Here is a 23,675-nt window from a genome sequence, read left to right as displayed (position 1 = left end):
ATAATTTAAAAATTAATTAAAATAGTTTGAAAAGAAATATTTTGTATTTTGGTAGCCAGTATGTATACATTTTGTCCAAGTAGAAAAACATCTGAAGAAAAATAGATCCCTTAAAAGCCATTTGGAATTTATTTCAGAAACACTGATAATTCTACATCTATTGCCAATAACTTAATTAAGCATTAGTTTTAATTTCTTTATTATCTTTGATTTTTTTCCTGTCCTCTCATTTTTTTTTCAGCATAGTATCCAGAAGAAAGAGCTTCTGGACCTGCATTTGAAAACTTGGTTTAAGTCCAGGCTTTGCTCCTTGTGGTTGCATAACCTTGGGAAGTCACATTTACTCTATCTTGGCCTAGTTTCTTCATCTGTAAAATAATAGGATTATATTGAATAATATTCGAAGTCCTTTCCAACTTTAACATTCTCTGGTTCTTTAATCTTTTGGACTTGGGGGCAGAATGTAGACACATGGACATGAACACATGTTGAGATATGGTATTAAAAATAGAAACTACCTAGGATTTCACATTTAGTTGGAGTTATGAATGAATTCTGTTTTGCTTATACCACAACACAGACTTCTCTCTGCTAGATTTCTGGTTTACCAATTCATATTTTCCAAGGAAAATGCATATATGTGAATAAGCGAGGCATTTGAAATGAATGTAGCATTTAATCACAGAAATTCAGAGTCACTCCAAACTGGAGATACCAACATTATCCATGTCCAGGGCAGGTACAGCTCAGATAATATTGCTCTCAGATTACATCCCAAGTCACAGCTGCATCACAGCACTATCCTGCAGGCATCCTGTTGATGCAAGGCCCCAGGATCCCACCTCCTTTCTGACATCTTCTCACTTAGTCTTTTTTTTAAATTTATTTTTAGCTGCGTTGGGTCTTTGTTGCTGTGCATGGGCTTTCTCTAGTTGCAGCGAGCGGGGACTACTCTTCGTTGTGGTGCGCGGGCTTCTCATTGCAGTGGTTTCTCTTGTTGTGGAGCATGGGCTCTAGGCGCGTGGGCTTCAGTAGTTGTGGCATGTGGGCTCAGTAGTTGTGGCTCACGGGCTCTAGAGTGCAGGCTCAGTAGTTATGGCGCACGGGCTTAGTTGCTCTGCAGCATGTGGGATCTTCCCGGACCAGGGCTCGAACCCATGTCCCCTGCATTGGCAGGCGGATTCTTAACCACTGTGCCACCAGGGAAGCCCTTCTCACTTAGTCTTTCCTGATCCCTTCCTAAGTTGGAAACACTTTCTTCCTTCTTTATGCTCCAATTCGCTTGCATTCAGTCTTGTGTTAAAATTAGCTGCATACAATTCTCTCTTGCTCAGTGGTTCTTAAGCTCCCTGAGAGAACATATCTGTCTCGTTTACTGTGTATTTCCCTTGGTGCCTTGCACAAAGTAGGCACTCAATCGTTTTTGTTGAATAGTTCAACTCAGCTGAGAGACTACTGAAGTTAAAAACAACTACAAAAGTGTTGTGTTTTATCTCCTTTTAAGTTCCAATGCAAGGTTAGAGCTTGATAGAGGTACTGAGCTTGATAGAGGTACTGAGCTTGATAGTGGCAGAATGGCGTCCAGTGAAGAACCTCACGTCTACTAAGATATGGGAATCTTGGCAGCTCAGTCAAGATGAAAACAGATTCTTGCCTGGGGTTTTGGAAGGAATCTCCAAATGCCTTTGTAGTTACCCAAGGGATGACACTCACCTTTGGTTAGCCCAGTCACTGATCCGCTCTCCCATCCGGGGCTGTCTACATTCTCCCGTAGAGCCTGACTGTGGATCATGCTAATATTTCCTCACATGATTCATTACTTGCTGACTAGATAGGCCTAAGCCTTTATGCTGCACAAAAAAAGTACTAGCCTGAATAAAGAATGAGACACTAAGTAAAAAAATCATCTAGTATAGAAATAGTAGTAAAATATACTGTTCTCTGTCCTTTTTGCAAATCACATTCTTCTCAGTTAAAATCACTTTTATTTTTTCAATAGTTTCTTCCATAAATATAGTAATATATTTATACTGTTATTTCTTGATTAAATCAACTTTAATTATTGATGTTTTCCTGCTCTGAATATTGTGGATTTAACTTATTGAAACACTACTCAACTTTTCTTCCATTCTTTCTCCCAATGTTTGTTATTATATTATTAATTTTAGGTTTTCTGTTGTTACTTTTTTCATGTCTGCAATAATAGTATGTTTTATTTCTTGTTCCCTCAACTTTAGGTGTACTTCTTGAATCAATACTAAGTAAGATAGTGATAATATTCAGTGGCCCTTTCAATGTGGTGGCTGTATCTTTCTATATTTTCTTCATTTTAAAAAAAAAATACTGACTTTTCTGTATTTTCTCTGTTCTCTTTCTGGAACCCCAATTGGTTGAACATTGAACTTTGTGGATTGATACTTTGTGACTCTTATCTTCTTTGTCACCTGTTTCATCTTTTAATTTTTCCATTCTATGTTCTAATTTTTTTAATCTTTCTGCCCGTTTATGAATTTTTGACTTTTGCATTAAAAAAAAATTTAAGAGCTAGTTCTTACTGTGATCTATCCCATTTTTGTAGATTCTTGTTCTTGTTTTTAAGGTTACAATATCATTTAAAAACTCATGAGGAGTCTAATTAGAATTTAAGAAAAAGATTTCTTATGTTCCTTGCATTTCTACTATATTCTCCTGGGTCTGTGGCTCTGATTTTATCTTGATCTTTGTCTTTAATGCTGTTAGTCTTCCTCATATGTCTGGTAGTCCTTGATCATCTATTCCTATTTTAGGCTAAATGTTTAGGTTGATTATTCCAGGTTGGGGTGCAAGTTTCCTTGACAGCTGCTCTATAGGTCCGTTTCTTTCCCCAGGATGACTCTTCCCTGAATTGAAGGCTCTTTGTATGTAGGTAGGGCTTATTATCTGCAGGATTTACATAAGGGTGGGTGGGTGAGAGAGACTGAGAAACCAGAGCTCACACTAGTACCCTATACTTTTCCCAGGCAGCTTACTCAGTTCCTTTAGGTGCCTGTGCTGTTTTTCTCTCATAGGAGTGAACACTGGGTTGCCTTTTATTTTACATGCAGAGGTCCTGGGTGTGTTAGATGTATAAGCGTGTGTGTGTGTGTTCGTGTGTGTGTGCGTGAACTAGTACAGCTATTTTATTGAAGGACTTTCGATAACCCCCCTCTTTTCACTGTCCACCACTGTATCTGTTCACCCTGAGCTGGCAGTCTCTCCAAAGTTCTATTGGAAATTAGGCTCCACCCTTTGCTGTGGCCCTTTCTGCTGTTCTGTGCTGCAGCGTCCTATGCTCCATTTCATGTAGCCATAGAATTCTATCTGCTTTCTGTCCCTAGGAGTTTACTAATTCATCTCTCTTGTTCTCTTTGCTGTGAAGGCTTCATTCTCTTGTGAATTTCTTTATTATCTTTTTCATGGTCTCAGGAAAAAGGTAAAACAACCTGAGTTGTCAGCCCACTATCTTGAATTGGAACTCCTTTCCCATACTCTTGCTGTAGGTGCTGGTTCCCAGTTTGATGTGTACTTTAGCAAGCTTTTAAGGGAATTATTTTAGAGAAGAATACTATCCTATAAGATTGTAAGAAATTATAACTTCTATATCCAGCAGAAGCAGAAAACTACCATACCTGAGGAACTTTAACTATATGATCCAATAATAACAGGCACATAGAGCTACTTATGTACCAGGACCTGTTCTGAGTACTTTATATATATTAACTCATTCTTACAATAACAGTATAGGGAAAGTACTATAATTGTCCCCATTTTACAGATGAGGAAACTGAAGCACAGAAAGTTTAAGTAACTTTTCCAGGGTCACACAACTTATGAGTAAAAAAGCCAAGATTCAGATTTCATCTCCTGAGACTGAGCTCTTAAACTTTATGCTATATTGCCTCTCCTAATCATGTCATTAAAAAAAATAAACCATGAGGATAGAATAAAGGTGGAGTATCAAATAATAACTGATGAAATATTGTCTTTAAAAAATAAAACATTTTCAAGAAGAGACAAAAAAGTGAATGTAATTCCATGGTGATGAGGAATACTGAATTATGGAATTCTGGCTACACAATTAAAAATACTGTCAATGGAAAGAAAATGGGGAGGCATGAAGAGAAGGTGGCATATTGCACTGTAAACTGTCTGATAAGGCTGGAAGATATCTGCATAAATTGTGGATAGGAGACTATATAACTAAGGAGAATACAAAGGAATAGGACAAGAATTTCAAGACAGTCAAGGCCAAGGATTAGCTGAGTCTCACAAAAACCACTAGAGACAGCAGCAGCAATATTTAGAGCTATTTTCAGAACAATATATAGATGAAAATTATAGGTCCATTGCTTGAGAATGAGGGTATCATGTTAAAAGAAAACACTGTACTTCCGCTTTTTTTCTGTCTATACCAAGAAGAATGACCTTTAATCTGGCAACAGTGAAAGATTGTTGCATTAAGAGGTCATTGACATCCAAGATAAGAGATGCTTAATGATAACTTAAATATTTTAGATTAATTCAAATTCCAGGCCCAGACAAATTACATTTTAGGCAATAAACAATCTTACTGATATGATCATAGTACTATCATACTGTTTGAGAAATTTTGGAGAACAGGGAAAAGAACTCAAAAGGTTGGAGAAAGGTACATAAGATCCCAATTTTCAAAAAGGGGGAGACGATGGGTTATATTGTGTGTTTTAAATATTTACTCCCCTTTCCTGCAAGCACCTTTCATTTGGGCCCTTTTGTATAGGAAGATTATAGTTCTAACACCATAAATGTCAGGCTTGGCCATGTGTCTTGCTATGGCCAGTGGAACATGAGAAGTGACACTAGCCACTTTCAAGCAAAATCTTTAAGAAACTCCGTGTTTTCTGCCGTCATTGTTAAAATATGTTATCAATTATTTGAATGACCGTATAGATGTTATATTTCTCAAGTTTACATAACATCAGACCATTACATAAGATAATTTCTGGAAAAGAGATTCAATATGTTGGATGGAAAAATTAGAATTGAAAATGATATAATCTGTTGAAAAGATACAGAAACAAAGGTGATAGAATTTATAACTTGAAGTTATAAATAACTTCATATATAAGTATAACTTGAATAAATGTGTAACTTGAAATTGTATTTGTAAACATCAGTTGTATTGAATGAAGGAGACCTGCTTGTTGAAATTCAGGTAAAACCAAATAGTATGGATTGGTCCAAACCTCAAGTAACATCAGTTTGCTGGTGCCTCTATAAAAGTGAAGGTGATCTGAAGCTATATTAATAGAATGTTTAGTATCCAGATTATTAAGGGGGTTATTATGTATTAGTATTATGTCCAGTTATGGGTATTACCCTTTAATAGGAATATTGATAGAACCCAAGAGTGTTGAGGTCAGTTTGCTGGGGAGAATTGGGCAGGTATAGCAAGTATGTCTAAACCTAAAGCAGAGGACACCTGGCTTGATAAGAGAAAGGCTAGAAAAGGAGGAAAGGATATCAATTGCAGGTGTGTCCATACCTAAGGGAGGAAGCTGGCTAAACATTTATATATCACGATCTGCCTGGCTGCTTTAATACACTTGATCAGACTCCTGCTTTCCTAATCAACCCCACACCCTGGTGATTTTAAACCATAAATACCTGGAAGAGAGTCACTGAATAAATGCATATCATGAAAGTGCTTTCTAATCCTGGACGAACATCAGGATCATTTGGGGAGCTTTTAAAAATGCAGATACCAAGACTCACCTCAGACCTACCGAACCATAATTTCTGGTGTTGGGCCCTGGGAATCTGTATTTTCATAAAACTCTGTTAATTCTAATGATCTAATGATTGTGAGCCACTGTGTCTTGTAAAGTGGTAGGTGTTCCAGAGGAAAGGGTTGGGTTAGAGAACATTGGTGTATCAGCACGGGAGGCAAGTCTAGGTCAGTGGTTCCCAGATTTTGGTCTTCAGGGACCAGTACAACTCTTAAAGAAATAGGACTCATCAACATAGGATGGCTGACTTTCTAGTATAACAAACCAACCAACCAAGCAAACTATCTATTATCCTTATAGTTTCATTTAAAACAAAAATTTCAAAAGGACCTGGGCAGATCATGATATAGGAAGAAAGTACTACAGTCTTTTAGATTGAATGAACTTAGCCATTTTTCTCCTTTCAGCATAGACTGGTGACATTTTCTTCGCCTTGTAGTGCCATTTGGTATGTCAGCATTTGAGAAGCAACAGTGTAGGGTATGTACGGTTCCATATGATCTCTGGCAACATGCTGCTCCACTGCTAGGCAGGGTCAAATGGTGCATAGCTGGGTTAGGGACTCTACTTCTGACAGTGGTGGAGGGGAAGGCTCTGAAAAGAGAATATGGATGGTGCAGTAGGGCGCAGGGATGCTTTGGATGATATAGGATCTGTGAGCAGTTGTTTGGGAAACCAGCTCTCTAGCTGTAGAAGAAAAACTTGTGGGTACCTGAAAGCTGCATTAAAATGCATGAAGGGCTTTCATATATAATAACCCTTGTCATGCCAGAGGGCAGAGCTAGACCTATGGGAGGAAGCCACTGCAGACCCATTTCAGTTTAAAGTAAACAAAAGTTTTCTGATAATCAGACCTTTCCAATAGATGTTAACAAACTACACGGAGATGGGATTATCCCCTCCGGAAGAGCTCAAAACACATCCGAGTAACAATTTGTTAGAAATGTGATAAATTAGGAGTTTGGGATTAACATATACACACTACTATATATAAAATAGGTAAACAGCAAATTCCTATTGTTTAGCACAGGGAACTATACTCAATATCTTGTAATAACCTATAATGGAAAAGAATCTGAAAAAGAATATATACATAACTGAATAAGTTTGCTGTACACTTGAAACTAATACAACATTGTAAATTAACTATACTTCAGGTAAAAAAAAAAAAAAGAAATGTGGAAAAAGTGTTCTGGACTAAGTTGGAAATTGGATTAAAATCACTGTTTTCGGGCCTTAATAACACCTGGAAAGCCTTTTAAACAAATACAGATTCCTGGACCTCTGCTTAGATGCATAGAAACAGAAACTCTCTGAATGGGACTAAGGAATCTGTATGTTTAATAGGTACCCCAGGAGACTGTAAGTTTAATTGCCTGCTGCCGTGGAAAACAACTAGATGAAGTGAACTCCAACATCTGAGCATCTGTGATGAAAGATTCTATAAAATTCATAAAGAGCACTTTTTTTATGACATTAACATTTGAATATTCACTTAATATCAAATGTTTTATTATTGGTTATTTAAAAGTTACATCTGAAACAACTGGTTATCTGAACATCAACACAAAATGAAAGCACTGAACTGTTTTTAAAACATGGTTTGCTTTGAGCTTGAAAGAGGAATTAGCTTCACATGATGAAAAGGAGTTATGGACCTAATTATGAAATATGGATATGTAAAACTGCCAGAGATAACATGTTTGTGCCAAAATTTTTAATTTACAAGATTAGTGATTCATTCTTTCCAATCTCTAATAGCATATTGGTTTAAAATGTTTATTTCTGTGGAAGAAGACTTTAATTGGGACTTTTGTTATTTTGAAATAATTTTTCATTTTTGTGACTGTTTCATTTTGTTATAGCTTGAGTGACTGTCTTAGTAATAGCATTATCAAGGCAGAATGGAAGAGTGGCCCAAAGGTCCTCTAACTAGTTTTTGAGATTCTATCCCAATCTTCTCTGTATAGATGATCTAAAAGGCTTTCAACTGTTGACAAGAGGCTAGGCCTTGAATTACAGGCATAAGAAACAATTGAATATATAAACAATCAATCAACTGAATCAATTGAATAAATCAATTAAATCAGTCAATCAATTGAATAAATAAACATTGCTCAAAATTTTTTGAACCCCTGAGAAAATTTTTTCTAATATCCTTTGAGCCATTTAGTGCCTTAGAAATATATTCTCATAAATACATTTTCCTTCTCTTCTTTTATCATCTAGGCTCTATTTGAATATTATTCATTTACATATTCAACAGAAACCTAGTGGGAGCTAACTTTATGCCAGGCACAAACAAGGCTAGATATTGGGTAAATAAGATCCCTGCTGTCATGAAGCTATGTTCTGATAAAGGGAAAGAGATAACAAACTTACAGGTAAATGTATACGAATTTCAGCTAGTGACAAGTGCTGTAAGGAAAATTAAATGGATCAGAGAACTGTTGGGGGACTCTTCTTTAGATGGGGTAGTTTGGAAGAGGAGGTGATATTTGAGCCAAGACCTGAGCAGTTGTGAGAGAAGAGCTTCAGGGAGAGACAATAGCCAGTGAGAAGTCCCTGAGGTCAGAATAAGCTGGGGAATTGCGAGGTCAGTGGTAGTACCATTGTAATAATGAGAGCTTGGGGGGAAAAAAGGAGGTTAAAAAAAAAAAAGGCAAGGGCAAGATAATGCAGGATCTCACAGGCCCGTGATAGGAATTTGAATTTATTCTAAGTGTGATAAATTCTGATCAGGCAGTGATATACCTTTGTATTTTACAAAGATAACTCAGACTCTGTGTAGAGATCACCACAATCAGTTAAGAGTGGAATGAGGAAGACCAGCTAGAAGGCTGCTGCTTTAGTTCAGTTTAGAGATGATGACTGCTTGTTAGAGTAAAGCTTTTGACTGAGGGAATGTATGTGAAAATCACATATATTCCCCTTTCAACAGACATTCTCAATCAAGGTCACATATGTGACTCTTACAAGAATCATGTGATTCTTGAATTTGTATTCAGCCTTAATGTTCACATGTCCAGCAAATGTCATTAGTTTCATTTCTCCCTGCTCTTAGCTTACTACCGCCTTCGGTTGAGAATCACTAGGGTAGATGATGGAGCAGGACAACTTGGTCTTTATCAGGCCAAATGTTGTACATCCCAGTTAAAATCTAGAGACCAACACACTTATTTCTGCCATTTCCCTTTTTCTTCCCACAGGCTTCTTTTCCCAGTTTCTACCTCCTAATTTTCTGTCCTCAGAGGAACACAGGCTCCCAACTTCTCCCCTCCTCATGTGTCTACTCTAAAAGACACACAGATCTTAATTTTTATGCTGTTGTTTTTAGGGATTTATTTTTTGTATATAGAGGAATACAGAGATGAATATAAATACAAATGTAGAAAACTCCTCAATTTATTCCACCAAAGGAAGGGAAGGTGAACAAGCTACCTTTTCTTTTCATTAAATCATAAGTACAGGGGAGGGGGTGAGACACATTTTCAAACTTTTTTTTAGAGGGGAAGTAATATGGGACTTCCTTGGTGGCGCAGTGGTTAAGAATCTGCCTGCCAGTGCAGAGGACATGGGTTCAAGCCCTGGTCTGGGAAGATCCCACATGCCACAGAGCAACTAAGCCTGCGTGCCACAACTTCTGAGCTTGAGCTCTAGAGCCCATGAACCACAATTACTGAGCCCATGTGCCACAACTACTGAAGCCCACGTGCCTAGAGCCCATGCTCTGCAACAAGAGAAGCCACCACAATGAGAAGCCTGTGCACTGCAACGAAGAGTAGCCCTCACTCGCTGCAACTAGAGAAAGCCTGTGCGCGGCAATGAAGACCCAAAGCAGCCAAAAAATAAATAAATAAAAATTAAAAATTTTTAAAAAAAGGAAGTAATATGTTGACATGGCTGTTGATAAGAATATAATAAAATCTAACATTTATTGAGTGACTGTTATGTGCCAAGCATTGTTGTCCAGGGTTTTACTGTACTGATTCTCTTATTGTTATCCCTCTTCATAGGTGAGGAAACTGAGGTACGTAGCTATTAAGCAATTGGCTCAAGGTCCCATAGAGAGTGAGGGGCCAACCCAGGATTTAAAGCCAGCCTTTTCTCTTCTCTAGGCTATGCTGCCTCTCCAGGTGAGAGGACTTGGGAATCTGTAGAGAAAGGAGCCTTTGCAGGTGTGGTGCTGAAGAACCATTCACCAGGTACGTGCCCTGCCTTCCTGACTCCCAGTGTGGCCCTAACTCCTCCTCCAGACGTTCTGCGCTTAATCTACCTTTTACCTCTGGGCCTTGCTTTCAGAGCCCCGCTTTACCTCAATCTACCCTTCACTTAGATCTTTACTGATAAGCATCTTTTTAAGTATGTGGTTGCCAAAATTAAAAGAAATATTCCCCCTTTTCTTATCACTGAATTTCTGACGTGCTTTACCAGCAGCTGTCTGCTTCTCTGTGGGTGCTCTCCTTATGTCTGAAGCAGGGACCGGGGGATCAGAGCTCCCTAAGCTACAGGGACACAAAGCTTTCCTCTCTGTGGTTTGTCCACTTGGGTGTTGAGACATTCATTTATCAGCGTGTCACTCTCACAGGTATACTCTTGGTCACAGCAGGCTCCAGGAGATTACTTGTCTCGCTACTGAATTTTCTTCATAGGTTTGTTTTTAAGTATGTATGAAATTATAGTCTTGAGCTTTCCTTTTTCATACACAAACTAATCATTATGAAACCCAATAATGATCCCCGAGGGAAAAACCACATGGAGTGAAAGGGCTCAGACGTGGAGTGAGGGTGTTGGACAACAGACATCATTCCGGGACCCGTGGACACAATTCTTTCCGGGGGTTCGGTGCACTACATTTTTATGACTTGAAGCTATTTTTTCAGCATGTTACACCATAGTTTCCATGAAGCACAACTGTGTGTTGTAATGTCCATTTTGCATGCTCCATATCATTCTTGAGCCTGAAATTGCAAAGTTTGAACATCATGTATTATTGATCTATGTTTTTGACTTAAACACAGGAGAGGGGAAAGCTTAAAGGACCAGAAAATTCAGAGACACTCCATGAGATAAAGGGACTGATTTTCTATAATCTCTTTGACAAAAATGCTCTAACAGTTTATTCTTATGGGTGATGTGACTACAAGACGGTTAACTTGATTATTTGCTTTTGAATGTAAGAAAGGAGTCTGAGGGAGAAGTTCCTTTTAAATTTGAGATTTAAATATAATTTCTCTTCCAAAAAATAGAAGATGGGTATACCCCAGCATTTTACTTTTGAGAGAGAAAGATTTTGGCATTCAGTTTTAAAGGTAGAGCAGTCCTGTTCTTGGGCCAAAATCAGAACAAGGAATGTTCTGGCATCTTTGCCTCTCAGAAAAGGGGGGAAAATATCACTTTTTATCTTCTAGCAAAATCTGTTCTTAAGAAAGACTCAAGTACTTGTTTACACTAAAGTGAAAATGACTGAACACCGCTTAAAACACCATCTCTCTCTCCCAAAGGAAGTTGTAGTTTCACAAGGATCAAATCTTCAGGTGAAAGAGTGGAATTCTCTCAATTATTGATTTATGTATTTGTTTGTCTGTTTGCTTCTTTCTTAAAGTTTACTTTGTACTTTGTTCCAAAAGGGAGATTTAAGGCCATGCCTCATGCGATAAAAAAAAATTAAAAACAAATAATTGAGAACATTAGGATGACTGTAATATCGGGGATTTGGGGTTTTAGGGAAACATGGAAAGAACTCTTTATTTTGTTGTTGTTGTTAGAAATTCTTATTTTTCTCTTGAAATCTTACTGGGGCAGGGGTTGGGTAGAGTCATCAACTCTCTTATAGCAGACCAGCTTTTCAGCACATGGGAGATAATTTTTGGTGAAAAGTTAGGGTTTTTTAATCTCTCAGCTTGCTTGGGGCATTTAGTACAGTTTACTATTCTAGGGTTAGTTCTTTGATAGCCTTCTCGTTGGTTATTTATTAACCTCCCTTTAAAGTACAACTTAATCATTCAAGAAAGGTACAAAGTTCAGTTAATGTTTCTATTGTTCCTAATTATGATAACACATAAGACCACTGTATAACTTGAAATGCCTCCTAAAGCATAAAATTCCTATATGAAACAATTAGCCTGTGGGGCACTGGCTCAATATCAGCATTATACAGGGGAATCCTGCAGTAACAGGAAAATGCTGCCACATCAATGGAATGTTTATATATCATCTGTGTTCCAAATAGTCTATGTGCTTCAATCCTAACTTCCACCACCTCCTCCTGCCCCTGTTGCTTTCCTTATAAGGACAGGATGTCAAAGGAGATAGAATGAATACTCCCGTACGGGAATCCAGAAAGAAGAAAGCAGTAGATCTCCTGCTTTCTAGAGTTATGTCTGTTTTGCAATTCATCGAGGATGATGATTGCTTAGGATCCAGAATTCAAACTGAATACGGGGGTTCAGTTTTTATCCCCATTTGTAATAGTGGAAAAAGGAGCCCTAGGAGACTTGAGTAAGTTTAGGTGCTGCATTTACCAAGCAGAAAGAGATTGTGGTTCTCTTACCAGTCCTCCTAGAACCTAGAACAGTTCCTACATATGTATGTGTTCAGTAAACACTTGTAAGGTGAATGTACAACGAAGTCTTCCTTCTGAGAGCTCGTTTCTAAGCGTCAACGTAATAGGAACTCTGAGGTACTTTTCAGGAACAGGAAATCCTTCAGTTCCTACCCTGTTGATTGACTGAAAATGAACCAGCTCCTGCTCATTATACTGTGTTGGTCAAGGGTGCTTAGCCCTGGAATCAAGTTGCTTAGATTCAACGGGTACCTTCACCATTTGCTAGCTGTGTAAACGTGGGGACGTTGCAGAGCTATTATGGGGCTGAATTTCCTCAACTATGAAAGGGGTGGTTAGGAGAAGGAACTGATGTGTGAAGTGCACAGTACTAGATACCCTTTGCCTGATAAATATTGGCCAGCAGCCACAGTAGAGTAGCCCTAACCCTGGGAAAGCTCAAATCCTATGTGCTAAAAGGAAGACTCTTTTTGGCTAGAAATAATAGGAACTTCCAGGAGTTAAAGACAGATTCACAGCTGCCTGTGGCTTTTCTAGTTATGTAATAATTAAAAGATCATTGTAAACGACTGCTTTCCAGAAAGAAGTAGGTAGCTATCAAAAGGTTTTGAGTCAGGAATAAATATTGGTGGATTTCTTTCTTTAAAGAGATTTTTAGAATTATTTCCAATAAAATAAAGAAAGTTTATGGATCTAAAAAATAAAAATAATGTTTAAAAGCCTTAAAGATGAGATTTTGCTTGGAAGTTATTTTTCTTTAACGAACATGCCATTCATTCAACAAATATTTATTAAGCAACTACTATATCTAAAGCACTGTATTAGGTGCTAGTGAGAAAAAGTAAAAAAAGGTATGGTGCCTGTTCTTAATGAGTTTAGAGAATCTAAATATTTAGATAAGCAATGCCTTCAAAATCATTATCCTGAGATCCTATGCATTTATTCCAATATTGCTGCTATTGCTTTCAACACCTTCAAACAACTTTTGGGCAAGTGCCTTCAGAGTCAATGCCCAAGCCCCACAAAAACAGCAGTGGCGTCTTTACTTTTTGGAAGGACCAATATTCAGCTGACATTAAAATACCCCAAATCTCCTTTATTGGTTGGTTAATGTCACAGCTCAGAAACCCCCAAGTGCCCACTCATCCCCACCACTACAGTTTCCCCTACTGGACCCTCTAGAAGGACTCACAATCCTGCTACTAAAGAGTTAATACTTGGATCTTGGGCAAAGCCGTCTAGTACCTTGCTTCGGTGACATCTATTCTGACTGATCTGTGTCCTGCCATACCTATTGCTGAATATTTAAAATATCACCCCTAATTTAGAATGTCACACTGCATTACCCCTAATCCTTTTGTCACATCCAATATTTTTCTACCCAGTGCACCCAGGACCCCATCTCCTACTCTAGATTAGTTTTAGCTATTGATGAAGATCAAATCTAACTTTAAAGGGCAACCCTTGGCTATCTTTAAAGACATTTGTTTTTAAAATAAAGGAACAGAGTAAAGTCAAGTCCAAAAGAAAGGTCCTAAGATTGTTCTGAACAAAGGCAAACATCATCAAGGTTTGTCTGGAGAGTCCCAAGGTGACTGCTCAGAGGGGATAACATTCATTTCCTATGTAAATTCTGATGCTTTTATGAACAAAAAGAATAATATCAGGCCAATTCCTTTATAGTCACATCTTGCATATTAGATGAATGTCTCCTTTTAGAGAAGTTGTGTTTAAAAGTCATAAAACCTCACTTAGGAGCATAATTAGAACCTAGCATATTTCTTCCAGCTAACAAAATGTTAGCATAAAGGGATATGATAGGCATTTTGGAATTCCTAATAACCAGGTATAAAAATAAAATAACAGTGAATATTTTTTCCAGTGACAATATGATTCAGAATCATTCAAAATTGTGTAGTGTGGCACAATCCTAGGGGAGAGAAAAGTTTTTGTTTCAGGGAATGTGAATTCAGAAACATGTATTGTTATAAAATATGCTTATTTTTAAGAGGAGAATTTGTATGAGGGGATCTGAATTTATTTTTACTTTGTTAAGAGACACTCACAAAGCAAAAATCCCAATTGGCAAAACAAAATAAAACAAAAAGGACTTTGTGAAGATAAAATTATTTAATGATTGGTGCGACACAATTTTGAAAGGAATGAATATCTGATACTTGTGCCAACAACAATTTACTTTAGGTCCCATATCCTAGAAAGTTGATAAATGGTGCTTAATTAAAAGTTCTGCTGGTTCAGCTGCTAAATCACTGTATGAAAATCAGTAGATTTTTTTCCCCATAATGACAGCAGATTTTATAGATAACATTAATTCATTCTATATCATTGACCATTGAACTGAGGTTTATTTGTTGAATGAATGTACAAAGAACTGATCAGAGGTAAGAATAATACATCTTTTTGGATATTTTCTTAGGGCTTTATTTAAAGATAATAATTTTAAAAAATTTCTTGCAAAAATAATTACAAATGGATAGAAACTTTTTACAAATGGGATAAAGATTACCTGCAGTTCCTACCAACTGTAAGTAACCACCATTAGGATTTTTGTGTGTCTTGATACACATTTTCTGTACATGTGTATGGTAGGTATGTGTATATGTGTATGTATATGTGACTTACAAAAATGATCATATGCACAACTTTTTCTTTTACGTAATATATTGTGATATCTATCCATGTAAGCCATTAAATAGTGTTCTACAGAATTTTTAGTGACTGCATAATATTCTAGTTTATGTATATATCATAATTTATTTCACTAATCTGTTATTGGGTGTTTAGGTTGCTTTTAATCCTTTAGCTATTATGTTGTAGAGACTTTTGGCCATTCCAAGAATTTAAAATCATTTTTGTGCTATTATTGCCTTGGACAGTTTAGTTAAGCCTGTGAATCCCTTCTCAGAATAAATTTTTTTTTGCATAAAAATATAGGGTTACAGAAGAAACCATTATATTGAAAGTGTTATCAAAATATTTTTTAAAATTTGTGATATATGTGCCTCATTATAAACATATTAAATAACAAGATCTAATGGCACATCTAATAACAACAATAATTTTAACTAGTGATAAACGTAAATGAGTTTTGAGATACCTAAAGCAATTAGAATAATAGTAGCTGCTCTGTTCCATTTACTTCATTGTGATTTGTTGCTTACCTTAGTAATATAAGGAAATGCTCAATTTCAGTTAAAGGTTAATAATAATAAAGATGTGAGGGACTTCCCTGGTGGTCCAGTGGTATAGAATCAGCCTTCCAGTGCAGGGGACGTGGGTTTGATCCCTGGTTGGGGAACTAAGATCCCACATGGGGAGGGGCAACTGAGCCCGTGCGCCACAACTACTGAGCTCACACGCCTCAACGAGAGAGCTCGTGTGCCGCAAACTGCAGAGCCCATGCGCTCACAACTAGAGAGGAATACCCGCACACCACAGCTAGAGAGAAGCCTGGGAGCTGCAACCACAGATCCCGCATGCGTCAATGAAGATCCCACGTGCGTGCCACAACTAAGACTCGATGCAGCCAAAAAAAAAGAAAGAAAGAAAGAAAAAAAAATTAAAAAAAAATAAAAATGTGAAATGTGTTCCTTCCAGACTCATAGATAGCTTGCATTTTATCCATTAACCTTCATAGCCACAGACCTCAGATTAAGAACTTTACTGAACATTATCAGATTAACTTGAAAGCATTGACACTAGTAATAAGGGAGTTTTGTATGTTCCCCAAAGAATATCAATATGAACTTAAAATAACAAAATGGTACTAAACTTGGTGAAACCAATGGAGGTTGAGAATCATAATCTGTAACACAAATAGACCAGGATGATGAGTAATGGTGGAAGAAACCTAGGAGGAGTTGTGGGAAGCTAATTATGAGTAGGGTTTCAAAGGAATGGAAGAGCAGAGAAAAACCCTGCTATTTAAGGCTTCTAATGAAAAGACAACGTGTTATTGAAAAGGGGAGAGTGAACTTTTAGCTTAGTGAAACCAAATATCCTAGCCTCAACAACCAATGACTACAAAATATTATCTTATTTCCTCTAAATACCCAAGTGATATGAACTCCAGTCTCACAGACCAACCCGATCGCCTGAAATCGGCCCCTCCCGCAAAGTTTGCACTGACCTTCCCTCCCTTCCCAAGGGTGCTGTCTTGAGGATGTGCAGGATGGAGCAGGTCTTCGTGTTTTTCCATTTGGGCTTTCTACAAAGCCACTACACATTGCCTCTGTTGTCAGTCACCCTCATGAGGTTGATGTGAAGATATTTTTACTATCTCTCTGACTTGGTGTTGGCGGTGGGGAGAGTCTTCTCTGTGCCCTTAGCTACTCAGTTCCAAGCAAAAACCAGTTCTTCTCCTAATTCCACAAGCAGAGACCAGGCTGCAAGTTCCCACAAAACTTCACCCAGCGTGGGATGTGGACCGGATCATGTTGGGAAGTACTACATAGAATAACTTACATCCAGGACAAAGCCTGTAGGACCAGCCCTGCCTCAGGGCAGCTAAAGGGATTTCTCACTCTCTAGCTCAGTTTGGGAGTGTTTAAGTACTCCCAAGAGGCCCCAGAGAGGAGAGAATTTTTCTTTTCTCCAGTGCCAGTCCTACTCCCCATAGTTTCTACATTTCCAGTCCAGACCCCTCCTGGGATTGACAGTGAAAACACCATATGAGGACGATCCCGGCTATAACCACAGAGGTTGGCCTATAATTTATTAGTTCAGCATCTATATATTCTGGGTTATTTAGTACTAAACAACATCATGAGTAGGAATTCCAAAGTCCAGCCTGTTTCTTTTTTCATTTTCTCCTCTAGCATTCAGTGACGTTCATATCTGCATATATATATACATTTTTAAAAAAATTATTTATTTATTTATTTTTGGCTGCATTGGATCTTTGTTGCTGTGGGCGGGCTTTTTCTAGTTGCAGTGAGCGGGGGCTACTCTTCATTGCGGTGCATGGGCTTCTCATTGAGGTGGCTTCTCTCGTTGTGGAGCACAGGCTCTAGGCACACAGGCTTCAGTAGTTGTGGCACGGGGGCTCAGTAGTTGTGGCTTGCAGGCTCTAGAGTGCAGGCTCAGTAGTTGTGGCACACGGGGCTTAGTTGCTCCGTGGCATGTGGGATCTTCCTAGACCAGGCCTCAAACCCATGTCCCCTGCATTGGCAGGTGGATTCTTAACCACTGCACCACCAGGGAAGTCCCTGTGTATACTTTTTATGTCTTTAAATTAAGTCTTCTGCAAACAACTGCTGTGACAAGGACAAACACACCTTCATGTCTTTTACCCATTTTCTAATTACATGGTTTGTTTTTTTACTGTTTGGTTTTAAGAGTTCTTTATACATCCTATATAGTAGGCCTTTGTCGCATATGTAGTTTGAAGATATTTTCTTCCAGTCTGTCTTTTTATTCTTTTCATGGTCTTTTGCAGAGAAAAAGTTTACCTTTTGGTGAAAGGACAGTTTATTGATTTTCCCTTTTATGGGTTGTCCTTTTGGTGTCAAGTCTAAGAACTCTTTGCTTAGATCTCAATCCCAAAGATTTTCTCCTGTTTTTTCCTACTAGTTGGAAGGTAACATAGTTTTACATTTTACATTTAAGGCCATGATCCTTTTTGGGTTAATTTTTGTATAAGACATTTAGGTTGAGGTTCCTACTTATTTCTTTTCTTTCTTTCTTCCTCCCTTCCTGCCTCCCTCCCTCCCTTCCTTCCTTTCTTCCTTCCTTCTCCGGTTGCTCCAGCACCGTTCATTGAAAAGGGTATTCTTCCTCCATTAAACCGCTTTTGCACCTTTGTCAAAAGTCAGTCAAGTATATTTGTATGGGTGTATTTCTAGGTTTTTGATTCTGTTCCATTGATCTATATTTCTGTCCCTCCACCAGTACCCAACAATTTTGATTACTGTAGCTACACAATAAATCTTAAAATTGGGTAGACTGATTTCTCCTCCATTACTCTTCTTAAAAAATTTTTTTAAAGCTATTCTAATTCCTTTGCCCTTCCACATAAATTTTAGGAAGAATAATCTTGCCTACATCTACAAAAATTCTGGCTAGGATTTTGATAGGAATTGGATTAAACCTATGTATTAATTTAAGGAGAATTAACATCTTTACTTTGTTGAGTCTTCCAGTCCAGAGACATGATATGTCTTTACATTATTTAAATCTTTTTTGATTTCTTTCATTAGCATTTTGTAGCATTCAGCATACAAATCCTGTACAAATTTTGTTAGGTTTACACCTAAGTATTTTCGGTTTTTTTGATTGATTGTAATTGGTATTTTTAATTTTTTAAATTTTTTAATTTTTAAAAAATTTTTGGCTGTGTTGGGTCTTCGTTTCTGTGCGAGGGCTTTCTCTAGTTGCAGCAAGTGGGGGCCACTCTTCATCACGGTGCGCGGGCCTTTCACTGTCGCGGCCTCTCTTGTTGCGGAGCACAGGCTTCAGACACGCAGGCTCAGTAGTTGTGGCTCACGGGCCTAGTTGCTCCGTGGCATGTGGGATCTTCCCAGACCAGGGCTCGAACCCGTGTCCCCTGCATTGGCAGGCAGATTCTCAACCACTGTGCCACCAGGGAAGCCCTGGTATTTTTAATTTTGATGTTCATTACTAGTATATAGAAGTGGAATTGATTTTTGTATATTTATTTTGTATTCTGTACCCTTGCTGAACTGACATAGTATTACTAGAAGTTTTGTTGTAGATTCCTTGGGGTTTTTCTATGTAGACAGTCATGTCATCTGCAAATAGATCTGTTTTTTTCTTTCTGATCAGTGTGCCTTTTATTTCCTTTCCTTGCTTTATTGCAGTATCTAGAACTTCCAGTAGTATGTTGAATAAGAATGTAGGTGTCTTTGTCTTGTTTCTGATCTTTGGGGGAAAGCATTTTGTCTTTCATTATTAACTGTAATATTAGCTTTATCAAGTTGAGGAAGTTTCCCTCTATTTCTAGTTTTCTGAAAGTTTTTATCATGAATGAGTGTGGGATTTTGTCAAATGCTTTTTCTTATCAAGTGATATAATCATGGATTATAGGCAATATTTTAAGTCAAAATATAGCTCCTGGAAACTTTGTAGAATACTTTATGGTGTTATTTTCTTATATACTCAAATAGGGAAGGCCTAATATCCCATGAAATAAAAGAGAATTTTAGATCTTGGAATTTTCATTTGCCTTCTGTGAATTGCAAAATAAACAGATTTATGAAGAGGGGATGATTAAGCTATTAAACAAATATATATTAGGTACCTACTGTGTCCCAGACACAGTTCTAGTCAATAGAGAAGACAGACAAGGTTTCTGCAATCTTGGAGTTCATATTCTGGGGAAGGTAGTGAGGAGGAATGAAAATAAAGGGATAAAAATCAAGAAAAAAACCCAGGTTGTATTAGGCATTTTGATGAGAATAAAATGGGGTTATGTGTTACAGAGACACAGGGAGAATGTTTTATATTTGGTGTTAGAAGATGCTGTTAAACTGAGAAGCCCATGAAATTATATCCATAATCCAAGAAAAAGTCTTGTGCTTACATTGCTGTAGTTTGCTCTGTCCTCCTCTGACCTCCTTCTGGCCAAATCCTTAAAGCCACAGCACAGTCCCACATTCTTGGTAAATCCTTCTGGGATACTCCTGCCAGGAAGAAGAAAGTGCACCTGATGTAACAGCCACTGTAAGTACTAGACTGGAGGATGATCTGATTGGCCCAGTGCAAGAAGGTTTGGAGAGTAGAAGAAACCACAAGCAGAAAGGCCAGATGAGGAAATTAAGCTAAATATATACTATCTCAAATATATTCCCAGAAGTTACAGTTAAAATTAAATCCTTGCTCACAACGAAATACTGTACAGCAAAGGTTCTCAAACTTTTTGGTCTGAGGACATTTATGCCCTTAAATATTACGGAGGACTCTATAGAGCTTTTGATTATATAGATTATAGATATTCATATTTACCATATTATTATACAAAACTGAAAAATTTTTTAAATACCTATATGTATTCATTAAAAATAATACTAAACTCATTGCATGCTAACACAAATAACATATTTTTGTTAAAAAATCTCTTTATTTTCCCCAAACAAAAAATTAGTGAGAATAGAGGCCTCGTTTTACATTTTGCAATCTCTTTAACAATTGGTTATGAGAAAATAGCTGATTTATCATCTCTACTTCTCCAGTGATCTATTGGTATATGTTTTATTTAAAGAAATCCCAGCCTCACATAAGTAATTTCATTGTTTTTTTTTAGATAAATGTGGATATTCTTCTGTGATACTACATTAAAACTTGACAGGTGGTAGTTTCATAAAGGTTAGTTGTAACGTGGATTCTGAAATCATATCAGCAAACTTTTCATATTCTGTTACAATAAAATCCATTGGTCTTACATGAACTTTGAGTGGATCTTTTACCCAGGCATGACTTTTGTATCGTGCATTGGTTATTTGAAAAATATTGGTATACTTAGTTATGCAGATCCTCCAAATGTTTGTATATTTCCTCATATAGTGTTTTTAAAAAAATCACAAATAGTAAAGTCGTTAGATATTGGGAAGCTGTCAAGTTTATGGTGGTAGATATGTTTTCCAAAATTCTAATTTTGGTTTGAAAGCTCAAGTTTTGTCATTGTCATCAAAGACTGCCTGTCATTTTCCTTGAAGTTGCAGGCTCACTTCATTTATTTTTAAGAAAATGTTTGCCAAATGCCCAGTTCTCAATAACCATAGTTTTCCTGTCATTCTTTCAAGTAAAAATAGTGTTCTGTGATAAAAGTGACTAGTTTAGTTTGCAACTCAAACAAATTTCTTTACCTCATGAGTTCTTTTCATCCATTGTACTTTGGGATGCAGTAGAGGTCCTTTATGCATACTTTAAATTATATCACACAGAATATTAAAAGAAGTGCTCAAGGGTTGAGAGTGACCATGTCCCTGGGATGCCTTTTTTGAGAAATCTCCTCAGGGAAAGGTCTGCTCAGTTTATTCCTGAAAGAGTGGAGCTAGGCATCACAGTATATACTCTGCCAGACCATTAATAACCCACTTTTAAGGGTTGTTTACCCACAGCTCCTTGCCAAGCAGTATGTAGTTAGGAAAGGAAGAGAGCGAGACAGAGAGACAGACAGATTATATGTAATTAATATGAATTAATTATGTTAAGGGCCCTCTTTCTGAGAAAGGGGAGTAGAGGGGAAACTAACATTTATTGTGGATCTACTGTATTTCAGGCACTATATAGGCACTTTACACATGTTCTTTCATTTAATCCTCAGAATAAACCTATGAGGTAAGTGTTATACCTATTTTATAGATGAGGAAACTGAGACCTGTAAGGATACTAAATAATTAATCCAAGGTCATGCAGCTAGTAAGTGATGTTACGTAGGACACGCCAAAGTTGTTGGCATGACTGACAAAAATTGATATCTCTGAAATCCTTCTCTCTCACTGAATCCACTGAAGACCCTGCTCTCTCTCTTCCTAGGAGGCTGTCAGTGTCTATTACAAAGGTTCTAAAGTCACTTTCTTTTGGGGCCTCTGGCTGGCCCTATTTGTTGCCTAATGAACAATTCTCTCTCCCCTTTCTTCCTTGCTGTCTCTCATAGCAGAGGCTAAAAATGCTAAATACTGGTTTTCCCTTCCTCCTTTGTTGTTAATGGCATGGACCTGTGACTCAGTCCTGGCTAATGGAACCTGAGGAGAAGTTTGCTTGGAGACTTTTGAGGAGGGTTTGCCTCCTTAGCACAAAGATATGTAAGAGGAGTCTCTACCCTTCCTATCCTTCCTGGAATCCTAACCACTGGACTGCCAGGGAATTCCCTCCTCATGCTTTTTATTCTCACATGGTAAAAGACACCATCAGGCACACTGGAACATACTATAATTAATCTCTTTTATTGATCTGTGAAGTACAGGCTATGTAAATAAAATGACCATGGTAAAAATATAATTTTTTTATGCAAACATTTTTGAGGAGAAAGGGACTTTTGAGATTATCTTGATTATCCACTCTTCATTTTACAGAAAAAAGAAACCCAGAGCAATTAAAGGTTGTTCCCGAAGTGATAGAGCAATTAAAGGCTGTTCCTGGAGTTATAGAGCTGGCTAGAAGACTATATCCAACGTTAGTTCCATAAGACATTCCTTGATGAATAAGACATCACTCATACGTAGCTACACCATTGAAACTATTTGTGACTAGTAAGTGACCATCTGAAATGATTCAACTTGTTTGGCTCATTTTTGTTTCTAAATAGTTCTGAACTTAGTTGGCTATTTAATGATATTATCTGGCATTCTTTTCTACTGAGAGTCTTCCTTGAGTTTAATAAGTTATTTGAAATAAAAGTACCATGATTTCAGTTATTCTGCAGAAGAGAAACCCAACACATTTTCTGTGATGCCCTTGCCCAGTATCATTTATCAGAGATAGAAGAGTTGTATCACTTCCCAGTGCCATTATATATAAATTGTATGCTTCACTAAAGGAGATTATAGTTAATTTCATTCACAGCGTATGTTTTCAGTGCTAAATTAAGCAGTATTAGGTCATTATGAATGACCTGAAGGTCACTTTGTCTTCTCTAGTCTGTTATGGGTTGATGTGTGTCCCCCAAGAGGATATGTTGAAGTACTAACCTCTGATGCCTGTGAATATGACCTTATTTGGAAATAGGATCTTTGCAGATGTAATCATGTTAAGATGAGGTCATACTTGATTAGGGTGTACCCCAAATCCAATGACTGATGTCCTTATGAGGAAACAGAGATTTGGACACAGGACACAGAGACACAGAGGAGACGCAAGAAGAACCCCACCTGAAGGTGGAGGTAGAGATTGTAGTGATGTGTCTATGTGCCAAGGAACACCAAGGATTGCTGGCAATCACCAGAAGCTAGGAAGAGGCAAGGAAGGATTCTTCCCTGGAGTTTTCAGAGAGTGCATGGCCCTGAGGATACTTTAATTTTGGACTTTAAACTTCTACCCTCCAGAACTGTGAGAAAATAAATTTCTGTTGTTTTAAGCCACCAAATTTATGGTGATTTGTTATGACAGCCACAGAATACTAATTCACCTTCTCAGACGACACATGATGGCAAGTGGTTATCAGAGCTCCCCTCAGGGTTCAAGTAGATTGAAGAAGAAAGCATTTGTTATCCTGGCTTCCACACAAGTAGTAGAATTCACTTTGAGGTGGCCAACTTGGGTCACATGCCCACCCCTGAATCAGTTGGTATGTCTAGGCTATTAGGTGTTCTGATTGGCCGGATCTGAGTCATGCACTCAGCTCC

The 23,675-nt window shown here is 37.6% G+C and overlaps 1 protein-coding gene across 4 annotated transcripts in view; it reads left to right on the top strand.

Annotated features, from left to right (window-relative positions):
• Positions 1 to 23,675, top strand: part of LOC309658986 (uncharacterized protein) — a gene marked incomplete at its 3' end in the record, with an annotated part of 321,204 nt that overhangs the window by 211,002 nt on the left and 86,527 nt on the right. For 3 of the 4 annotated variants that reach the window (XM_082458303.1, XM_082458305.1, XM_082458304.1), the window contains exon 4: positions 9,905 to 9,991. The exons of the other annotated variant lie outside the window; for it this stretch is intronic. In XM_082458303.1, coding sequence (XP_082314429.1) covers positions 9,905 to 9,991 — 87 coding nt within the window. The remainder of the gene's footprint in view (positions 1 to 9,904; positions 9,992 to 23,675) is intronic. 4 annotated transcript variants of the gene reach the window in all.

Source organism: Balaenoptera physalus (genome assembly GCF_965194825.1).
Source record: "Balaenoptera physalus genome assembly, chromosome: 3".
Classification (NCBI taxonomy): domain Eukaryota; kingdom Metazoa; phylum Chordata; class Mammalia; order Artiodactyla; family Balaenopteridae; genus Balaenoptera; species Balaenoptera physalus.
Note: the sequence above shows the minus strand (reverse complement) of the source record. Positions and strands in the feature narration are given on the sequence as shown.